The sequence below is a fragment of the Solanum tuberosum genome, unplaced genomic scaffold (assembly GCF_000226075.1).
Source record: "Solanum tuberosum cultivar DM 1-3 516 R44 unplaced genomic scaffold, SolTub_3.0 scf00579, whole genome shotgun sequence".
Lineage (NCBI taxonomy): Eukaryota > Viridiplantae > Streptophyta > Magnoliopsida > Solanales > Solanaceae > Solanum > Solanum tuberosum.
The window spans coordinates 9,736-21,695 of NW_006239509.1; the positions used below are offsets into that span (position 1 = coordinate 9,736).

Consider the following 11,960-nt stretch of genomic DNA (forward strand, 5'->3'; position numbering starts at 1 on the left):
TTCTTCTTCTTTCGAACATTACCCTCTCGCTGCTCGTCCGAATTCTCTGAATTATTGGTGGTGGAGTAGAACGCTCCACCTTGTCCCGTCCCGATTCCGCTGTCCGCAATAAGGTGAACAACTCGTAGTCCCTTTGTTCGTTTTAAGTTGGTTGTGTTGGTTTGATGTGTAGTTCTTTGTGGAGTCTAATATGAGGATTCTAATATTAGCTTGCGTGATGTGTTCAATATGATGTTATTCCCTTCATCTTATTTTCTGAAATAAGTGACGTGTGCCCATTTTCAAGATGGCCTAATGATCATTTGAACTTGTATATTTGTCTGTACTCTTCTGAAATTTGTGGTTGTTTTGGTTGTCTTAAGTTTGTGTTGTTTCTTCATTGTTTGTTCTTCTCTATTTGTGCTCATGCTCATTTTCTGATTAAGTATTAAAATCCATTGCTCTTGTTGAGGTATTCAGATTCATTTCGTGCCAAAATGTTGAGGTATTCTTGTATTTGTAGATTTCTTTCTTCGATATGAGATCTATGTTCTGTTTCTTTTACTGTTCTTGCCTATCTGATTTTATTTCCTACTCTTTAGAGGTCACCCGTGGTTAGTTTAAATGCATTGTTTCCGGAAAGTATGTGTTTTTTACTTCCAAGTTTCGGATGAGTTTTTTTCCTAGTTTTCTTGAAATTAGTCTCTGGACCAGTTGTTTATTTTGTTTTATTGCTGTATATCTTCTATTACTGTAGCTATTTATACACTTTAGTTAGGAGAGTTATCATTTATGTGGTTTAAAATTCTAATTTTTAGTTCAAATGCAAAGTCATAGTTGAGATCTTTCTGTGGGTCACTTGTTGGGTTACAAATAATGTGAATCTTTTTTTTTTTTAGCTTTGAATTTGACTTCAGAAAACGAATTTCTTTTAATATCATTAGTCTCGGGTCTTGCAATCCGGCTCTCTAACTTGTTTAGTTTTAACTTGTGTTTGCTTTTTGTTGTGTTGCTTCTTCCCTCCAACTCTCATGTTTAAATTAGCTCAAGTGATCACTTCTTGTTTTTCTTTCGCAAGTCGAATCGGATCAAGTGACTGATGACTTGATTAATTTTATAAAAATTACTCGTTATGTGAAAGCATCTCTCTGTCATTGTTTGGTCTTAGTCTTCATATGTAGAAAAAAAAAAGAACTAGCATGGGTTGGTCTTTGTATTTTGTTTCTGTTATTTCTCGTTGGAGAATATGATTGGTATTGTTCGTCTTTATGCAAATTCTCTTCCTAGTCGTTTTAAAGTTTGTTTAATGTTGTTCATTAAAATCTTAGTAGTTCCGATTTGGTCATTTGTTGGCGTAAGTTCAAAGTTTTCTAGATAATCGCACCATTGTATAATTATTTTACTGACTTGTCACTATGTGTTAATTACCATGCTCAAAGTAATCTATCCTTATCATATTTGATTTCATGGGTTGATTTGTCTTTTCCCTGGAAGCATGAGCTGTTTGAGATCATATTGTGTTGGGCCATTTTTTATTCGACGTCTCTTCTTCGTATCAAATTGTCTATAAATGGTACTTACGCATTCCTTTTGTTTTTCGATGCATGTGATCTATTGACGAGTCTTTTTGGTACTTAGGCCTTTACCCTTGCATTACTAAGGGGCCATTAAGGCCTGATGTCCTCTCTTTCTCGAGTCAGCCATCATGAAATTGGAATACAGTCGAGATACATTACAGGTTCAAAAATGACGATATACAGATTCTGAAAAAATGCTGAAACAAGGCCCAAATTTGAAATTACAGCAGATTTTTCAAGGACAAGATAGGCCTAAAGACCTCAAAGAAATTTCAACAACAGGTTCAAGCGAAAATGGGCCAAAAAAGCCCAAAAAAATGGTCCAGCAACAGAATTCCGATTAAACAGGCCCAAATTTATGGTTTGGGCATTTTTAGTGTTAGGACAGGTTCATGGATTCGGGATAAAGACTCAAATTTGATACTTCTTTCCTCACTCTTATTATTTATAATTGTTTGACTAACTTTATTTATTTTATGGTTTAATTTAATTAAATTCTCAAAGATGACCATTTCACTTTATTTTATACATTAAAATTAAAATATTTATACTTAGCTTTATTTTATCATTTTTTGTCAAAACTCTTGAAGTTATTTCCCTAAAAAACAATTAGTTAGAAAAATGATAGTGTAATAAAATAAATAAATAAAAAATAAATGAGGTCTTTTGTTTAGTCAAAATTTCAAAATTAGTCAAAATCATTTTTAGTTAAATCGCCGGTCAACCGCAAGTTAGCGGACATTCTGAGGGCTTAACACTTTCTCGAAATGTACATTGAACTTCGAACCCTTTTATTTTCAATTTATTTTATCTGTTTAAATCTTTTGAAAATGTTTGAGTTTTTTCTTGATTTTTACTAAAAAATTAAGTGGCGACTCTGTTTCTTTCGAAAATTCGATTTCTTTTAAACCATAAGTTTAATCGTTTTTTTGAAAACTTAGTCAGTTTTTTCTTTTATTTATATTTTCGAGTAAAACACCCGCTACAACGGCCTCGCCAGAGCGACAAAACCCAGCGCCAAAGCGGCTTGCACGAAATAGTGAGCTATTTTAATAATTTCAAGAGCACTATTTTACAACACACCTCTAACAAATGACACTTAGAAAATCTCCTTCATGCTAAGATCTATCCTGGGAGTTTTACTCGCCTGAATTGAATTCTGTAAAGTCGTACGAATTCCTTAATGACTTATCTAACTACTCATGTAATCAAAATCATAATTAAATCACCCAATTGCTTTAATATTTCCCTACACCTCGACTACTCCGATTTCGTTCAAATCTGGACTAGGTTGGAAAATTCAAAGTTACTACGAAAAAGTTCTCCGATCCAAAAATTTTCTCCGTTGGCTTTTCTATAACGACGGAACCCAGTCGTTACAATAGATACCAATTTACCCATCACTCGTCCCTGAGTGACAAACTTAGGAAAAATAGGCTAAGGAATGAATGAAGTAGTACCTGAATCGACAAACAATTAGGGATACTTGTCTCACATGTCCCTTTTGGTTTCCCAAGCATAGCTTCCTTAACTAGACGATTCTTCCATTGAACCTTCACGGACTTAATCTCTTCGGTCCTCAACTTGCACACATCATGATCAAGAATTGCAATCGGTTCATTCTCATATTGGAGGTCTTTGTCTAACTCAATTGAGTCTCATTTAATGATGTAACACCATGATATCTCTTCAACATGATGTAACACCATGATATCTCTTCAACATGGACACATGAAATATCAGATGAACACCCGATAGATTAGGAGGTAAAGCCAATCTATATGCTACCGATCCCACACATTCAAGAACCTCAAAGGGACCAATGTATCGCGGACTTAGCTTACCTTTCTTGCCGAATCTCATCACCCCTTTCATGGGTGATACCTTAAGAAGAACATTTTCACCGGTTTGATACGCTTCTTTTGTCTACTCTGGGTTACTAAAAGCTTAGCTTGAATACTCATCACCTTATCTTGAGCATCCTTTACTAAATCAACCTCTAAATGTTTCACATCTCCAACCTCGAACCAACCTATGGGTGATCTACATCCTCTCCCATAAAGTGCCTCAAATGGTGCCATATTTATGTCGGAGTGATAGCTATTATTATAAGAGAATTCACACAAAGGTAAGAACTTATCCCAATGCCCTCCAAAATCAATTACACATTCCCTCAACATGTCTTCTAACACTTGAATAGTCCTCTTTGATTACCTATCTCTCTGTGGATGGAAGGTTGTACTAAGAGTGAGTTGTGTGCCCAATTCATCATGTAACTTCCTCTAAAACTTGGATGTGAATTGGGTACCACGGTCTGAGATGCTGGAAAGGGGCACCCCATGCAACCTCACTATCTCTTTCATATACACCTTAGCCAATTGTTCGGCATTATAATATATTCTTATCGGAATAAAATGGGCGGACTTAGTCAATCTATCAACCACTACCCAAATAGAATCAAACTTTCCCAAAGTGTTGGGAAGACCAACCACAAAATCCATGGCTATCCTTTCCCACTCCCATTCTGGAATTGGCATTCGTTGAAGCAAACCTGCAGGTCTTTAATGTTCATACTTCATTTGTTGACAATTCTGACATTTAGCCACAAACTCCGATATATCCTTCTTCATGCCTGGCCACCAATAAATTCGCTTCAAATCTCGATACATCTTGGTCACACCCAGATGAATAGAATATCGCGACCCATGAGACTTTATCAATAACTTTTGAATCAAATCATCAACTCGGGGAACCCAAATTCTTCCTTTGAAACTAAGTACGCCTTCCGAATCAAGATTGGTCTCTTATGCCTTACTGATCACAGTCTTCTTTCTAAGCTCCTCCAAATTCTCATCTTCAAATTGTTTGGCCTTGATCTCCTCAATGAACGTGACCCTCACTTCAATACTAGCTAATACCCCACCTTTTTCTCAGATGCCCAATTGTATGAATTTAGACTCCAAGGTCTGAATTTCCTTAGCCAAAGGCCGCTTGGTTACACTTAAGCAAGCTAAACTACCCATACTCACCGCTTTTCGACTCAAAGCGTCTGCCACCACATTAGCCTTTTCCGGATGGCATTGAATGGAGACATCATAATCTTTAAGTAACTCCATCCACTTTTGCTGTCTCAAATTCAAATCCTTTTGAGTGAACACATGCTGCAAATTACGATGATCAGTAAACACTTCACACTTGACACCATACAGATAATGTCACCAGATTTTAAGAGCAAACACTACCGCTGCCAATTGACGCGATGCATAAGCTATAACATTCTTATCCTGCATCAAGACAGCACCCAAACCAGAATGTGAAGCATCACAATAAACAATAAAATATTTACCTTCTACCAGTAATGCTAGGATAGGTGCAATGGTCAAAAGAGTCTTGAGCTTTTGAAAGCTCTCCTCACATTTTTCTGTCCATTCAAATGGTATCTTCTTTTTGGTCAAATTAGTCAAGTGGGTGGCAATAGAAGCAAAGTTCTTCACAAATCGACGATAATAGCTAGCGAGCCCCACAAAACTCCTAACTTCAGTCACAGAACTTTGTCGAACCCAATTCTTAACCGCCTCAATCTTTTAAGGATCTACCATTACCCCTTATTTTAAAACTACATGTCCCAAATATGCCACAGAAGTCAACCAAAATTCACACTTAGAAAATTTCACATATAATTTTTGTTTCCCAAGAATACCCAAAGCAATACGAAGATGGTCGGCATTCTCTTCCTCACTTTTCGAATAGACCTAAATATCATCAATAAAGACTATGCTAAAAGAATCAAGAAATGGCTTGAACACCCCATTCACTAAACTCATAAAAGCTGCAGGCGCATTAGTTCAACCAAAAGACATAACCAAAAACTCATTGTGCCTATAGCGGGTTCTAAACGCCGTCTTGGGCACATCCTCATGCCTAATTTTCAACTGATGGTAGCCAGACCTTAGATCAATCTTAGAGAAAACTGATGCACCTTGCAATTGGTCAAAAAGATCATCTATTCGAGGCAAAGGGTACTTGTTTCGAATAGTGACCATATTCAATTGCCTGTAATCTATACACATTCTCATACTACCATCTTTTTTCTTAACAAACAACACTGGGGATCCCCAAGGGGAAGCACTAGGACGAATAAATCTTTTATCAAGAAGCTCTTGGATTTGAGCCTTAAGCTCTCTCAATTTTGTTGGAGCCATGCAATATGGAGGGATAGAAATGGGGCGCGTACTGGGATCTAAATCAATGTAGAAATCTATATCTCTATCCGGAGGCATACTAGGCAACTCATTAGGAAACACTTCTCTAAATTCTGACACCACAAGAATAGACTCAATAGATGGAATCTCAACCTCCACATCCCTAACATGAGCCAAATAAGCCAAACAATCCTGCTCTACCAATTTCCTAGCCCGAATGGAGGATATGATCTTATCTTGCTTAGGCTTGTACACCCCTTTCCACTCTAATTTTTCCCTTCCCAAAATTTCTAGAGTTACAGACTTAGTAGGACAATTAAGCACAACATAATAGGGGGACAACCAAGTCATCCTAAGATTATATCAAAAGCAGTCATATCCAAAATCACCAAATCAGTCCAAGTCTAAAAACCCATAAACAAAATAGGACAAGCATGATAGACATGGGTGATTATGAGTGACTCTTCAAATGGGCTAGAAACATGGATATGGGCATCAAGCATATCACAAATCATATCAAACTTTGAGGCAAATCTCACGGATACATACGAATAAGTAGAACCTGGATTAAATATCACATTAGCCATCCGGTCATAGACAAGAATAGTACATGTGATCACCGCGTCAGACGCCTCTGCCACTTTCTTGCCCGAAAAGAGATAGAACTGAGCCTTATCATCTTGATGAGCCACTTCTCTACCTGGTTGCACGTTACCTCTGCCTGCATTACCATTTTCTCTACCTACACGGCCTCACTGATTACCTCCTCGCCCACTTTGTGGGTGTCCTTTATCATTATTACCATTCCCCGCGGGTACCACTGCTTTAGACTGCTGTTGTGCGGAATCTAACACGCGTGGGTAGGGACAAACTCTCCTCATATGCCCAGGCTCTTCACAGTTGTAACATATACGATCAAAGGATAGCCTGCTGCCCGCTGAAGGTGCGACTCCCTGGCTATCCTGAATCAAATTATGAGATTGAGTTCTTAAGTAGTTACCTGTAGAGGCGGGCATAACAGACTGAATTGGCTTGGCTGCAAGCGTTGGCCTTCCGGACCCCCTGGAGTAAGAACCTTGAAAGTTACTCGAGTTCTTGGCCCTTTTGCCAATGCCTTAGCCTGACCATCTTGCCTCACCCACTCCACTTTCTTAACATAGTCTGTTACCTCATTGAAGCTCCTCCCTGCAGAAGTCATATGAACAGATAACACTTGCAACTCAGAATTTAGTCCCCTAATAAATAACCGATTCTTTCTTTCTCAGTAGTCACCAATTGAGTAGCATATCTAGACAAAATATGAAACTTGGCCTCATAAGCAGCCACAGTCATACCACATTGCTCTAAAGCCATGAACTCATCATTCTTGCGATCCCTCAAAGTCCTAGGCACATATTTCTCGAAATAGAGCATGAAATTGGGTCCAACTAAGTAGAGGTAAAGTAGAAGATATGCATTCCATATAAGATCTCCACTACTGCTTACCCTCACCTTGAAGTTGAAAGGACACAAACTTAACCTCATGCTAATGGACAAATCCCAACTTATGAAGCCTCTTATAGGCTCATGGGCGGTTGAGCCTTACAAGGCTAAAAGGTTGTTGCGCCTTGTAAGGCTCATAGGATTTCGCTCCTCATTTTAGAAAACCTGATTTAAACGCCGTTACAAATTTTTGCCCTTTTGATTTCATAATTAATTGAGTTGCCCTTTAGAAATTTTTGAAAAAATTTGTTGCCATTTTGATTCCGGACTCCATATTATACCATGTTCACCCTTAGCTAGGACTAGGATAGACAAACTATTCCCCCATTTTTTTAGGTGTATTTATCAGACATATTTTCAGAATAATTAACTTCAGATAAACCAACTTCAATTCAATGCTCAAGTTCTTAACATGACTCAGTTTCTTCAATATTACTTCATTAAGATAAAAGACCATTGAATCTGAATATATATTTGAATATTATAATGTGCATTAAAATTTAAATTTTTGAATCTCAATACATATTTAAATATGAAAATCTAAATACTAACACCTTGTTTATAATTGTTACCCATTGTATTGTATTGTTATCATACATACAATGTTTGTTTTGATTGTTAATTAAAATGTATTGTATTGTATTATTAAATTTCGTTGTTACGTAACAATGAAAACCCCCATTTTATGGAACAACCAATTTGGTGTGTTCCCATTGTTACTTAATTTCTTTTCTAATTATATTTTTACTTAATTTTGCATAATACTATCTTACTATTTACTCTATGTTATTTAATCCTCGTCAAACCTCCCACCCTAGAATAATTAAGGATATTTTAGTAAATTTATTAATTACTATATAGTATGATACAATCAAATTAAACAATAAAAATGTTATTAAACAACAACAAACAATACAGTCTAGACAAACATTATATCTACCATATTGTACATTATGAAACAATGGGTAACAATGATCCAAATATAGTGTAAATAATTCAGCCTGTTTGTTTTCTCAAAACTACTAATAAATACAAAATTCAAACAAAGGAGGCCTTAGGTTTCTCCTAATTATCATCTTTATATAAGACGTGCCATAAAATATGTTTGTAATACAATTGTTTACGTGATTAAGCCAAACTTCCTTTTCATTAACAATCCATAATTCCTGTTCAATGGAGATTAATTACTCCTTAGCTTCATTGCTTCTTCTTCTTGTCCTCTCTTTTAATTGTAATTAGACAATGGAGAAATAAAAACAAAATAAGTTGCCTCCAGGTCCATGGAAACTTCCCTTCATTGGAAGTCTGCATCACTTAATCGGAGGAGGACTTCCACATCGCGTTCTTAGAAATTTATCGCAAAGATATGGACCTATTATGTACTTGCAACTTGGGGAAGTTCCTACCGTGGTCATATCATCACCTACTATGGCAAAACAAGTTCTAAAAACTCATGATCTCGCCTTTGCTAATAGGCCACAACTTACATCCACAAACATCATATTTTACAACAATAAAGATATTGCATTCAGTCAATATGGTGACTACTGGAGACAAATGCGTAAAATTTGTATTTTAGAACTTCTTAGTACGAAGATGGTCAAGTCATTTGGTGCAATTCGACAGGATGAACTTTCGAGTCTCATTTCATCACTTCGTTCCATGAGTGGTTCTACGATCAACATGACTGAAAAGATTTTTCTGCTTAGCAACTGTATAACTTGTAGATCCGCCTTTGGAAAAATATGCAAAGATCGAGACGAGTTCATAACAATTATGAAAGAAGTACTCCTATTAGGAGCAGGATTTTTTTTGGCTGACTTGTTCCCTTCATGTAAGTTACTTCACAACATAACAGGTGAGAAAACTAGAATGGTGAACGCGCATAAAAAAGTTGATGTAATTTTGGAGGAGATCCTGAATGAGCATATCGAAAATAAAGCAGCTGGAAAGAAGGTAAATGGTGAGTTTGGAGACGAAGATTTGGTTGATGTTTTCCTAAGGGTAAAAGAGAACGCGGAACTTCAATTTCCAATCACAAATGACAATATTAAAGCTGTGATTTTTGTAAGTTTTAGATCTCCCTTTCCTGAAGAGAACACGGAACTTCAATTGATCAATTTCCTAAGTTTGATTTGTTTGTTGATGCAGGACATCTTTCTGGCTGGAACTGAAACTTCATTTACAGTTCTTGTTTGGGCGTTTACAGAGCTAATGAAGAACCCACATATCATGGCGAAGGCCCAAAGTGAAGTGAGACGAGTTTTTAAGGGAAAGAAAAGTTATGATGAAAAAGATATTGAAAAGTTGACATATTTAAATTTAGTGATTAAGGAGACATTAAGGCTTCATGCTCCAGTTCCTCTTCTAGCACCTAGGGAATGCAGGGAACAAACTGATATTGATGGATATACCATACCAATTAGCACTAGAATAATAGTCAATGGATGGGCAATAGGGAGAGATCCCGAAAGTTGGCATGATCCTGATAATTTTATACCAGAGAGATTTGAGAATTCTTCTGTTGATTATATAGGAAATCACTTTGAGTTTATTCCATTTGGTGCCGGAAGAAGAATTTGTCCCGGAATGATATTTGGTTTAGCTAATATTGGACTTCCTTTGGCTCAGTTACTCTACCACTTTGACTGGAAACTGCCAAATGGAACTAATCCAAATGATTTGGATATGACGGAAACACATGGATTAAGTGCGGCAAGGGTAAAAGACCTGTATTTAATTGTTGTAGATCATAAAAACGATGAAGAATAATTCTGTATTTTATTTTTTTTTTGCTTTGGTTTAATTATGTATGTGTATCCATTTGAATATTAAGATTATGCATTTGTTGGTTTTACGATTGCTTCAATCCATCGGACTAATTAACTACCAAACATGATATTTACTTATGTAGTATTTAATACCCGCATACCTCACCTCCAAACAGACAGTATCATACTACTCACTAGTTTACAACAACTACACAATTAATTATCTATTGTATGATTGTACATGTCATATTCAAGAATAGTGTATTTGTTATTTAATATCCCATATGTAGCTATCAGTAGTGAGCAACAACTGCACAATAGATTTTTTTAATTGCATTATTAGGTGTAATGTAAAAGGTGATAAGACTATTTGGCGTCATTTCACATGCCCAGAATTCGACAAATAAGTAAATTCATTACATTCTATAATTTGAATTAACTACTTAAATGATAAATTTTCTAACTAATAAACGTTGTTGTCTTTAAAAATTTCATGAGATACACTTCAAATTATTTATGAGTGGATTTGTCAGCTATTCCACTAATGATATATATGGAGATATTTTTTCATAATTTATCAGTATTTTGACGAATGTTGATTTGTTTGTATTATATATATTATATATATACATACAATTATTATAATCTATGGGTTTAGAGTCATCATGAAGAACAATATCAAATCCACTAATCATTGAGTCTCCCGTGTGTTTGATACTATTTTCCACAAAAAATGATATCTTAAAAATAAATAATTTTATTATTTATTAATTTCTAATATTTGATAAATATTTTTTTATTAATTTTTTAAACATTTTTACCAATTAAAAATATATATAGGAAAATTGAAAAACATTTTCTCCTAGATACCAAACACGCCCAAACCTCTTCTGTGGTCTTCATCAATGTCCTTATCTGGATAAATCCTTATCTGAGTGATCCCCCTTCTCCCTCAACCAATCAATTTCCAATTGTTTGGTACTTTATTCTAATTATTTCCATTACCCATGCCAAACCTTCTTTTGACACAAAAATCTCTTCAAATTTCGAAAGATTTTTTTAGATTCTACTGTCCACCTTTGTCCGTTCAGTTTTGCCATTTGATTTGATTTGATTTGCTTAGTTTAAATTAAATTTGGATTCGCGTTAGGAAGTTTTATATTAGAGGTAAAGCGCGCTCTCTAACAAAGGTAACTCCGTATCTAAAAGGACTCGAACTTGAGACCTTTGATTAAGGATGAAGGAGTACTACTTACCACTCCACCACAATCTTCATTGGTCACGTGATTGAGGATGGAGCTTGACCTCTACTAATGATGAAAGAAAGAAGATTTAGGGGAAAATGATGTGTCAATTTTAAGAGATCCGCAATTAAATTTAACAAAACATTTTTTTTACTTTAATAATTAGTTTTAGGACTTAGGGCCAAAATAATTATTGGGAAATAATGAAAAAATCATTAATAATAATATAACTTAGTATTTAGCAAAATAATAAAACTCAAATTTAGATAAATATTACTATCATAATATATAAATAATAGTATAAAATATTAATACTTGAACTGTATTGGGCATTGTCCTAAGAAATTATTTTAACGGTGTGAAATGTTTCCCCAAAATTAAACAAGTCTTCCCTATTTAATTAGAGGATACATGAATCGTCAAGTTATTAGTGGAGAAATAAAATAACATAGACAAACTCATGAATTAAATAAGCACAATATGACATTTGGAAAATGAGTTGTCAGGAGATGGGAAACTCTTGCCGTCTTGCGTTAGTAAATGATCAAAAGTTAATAATTCTTTTGAAATGAAACATTTTCCTCATAATAATTACTTATCGTTTTATATACCTTAAGTACTATTTTGGCCAATTTTTTGTCATTTATTTATAAGGTCATTTGAATAATTATTGAGTCATTATAAAAGCAGCTATAGTAGATCAAA

General features: G+C 35.2%; 1 protein-coding gene across 1 annotated transcript; it reads left to right on the forward strand.

Annotated features, from left to right (window-relative positions):
- Nucleotides 1-8,494: 8,494 nt before the first annotated feature.
- Nucleotides 8,495-10,092, forward strand: LOC102596750 (premnaspirodiene oxygenase-like; the record flags this gene model as incomplete). The annotated part of the gene is made up of 2 exons (XM_015304659.1): nucleotides 8,495-9,307; nucleotides 9,392-10,092. Coding segments are annotated over 2 exons (1,434 nt in total), but the record flags the coding sequence as incomplete, so codon positions are not given.
- Nucleotides 10,093-11,960: the final 1,868 nt, after the last annotated feature.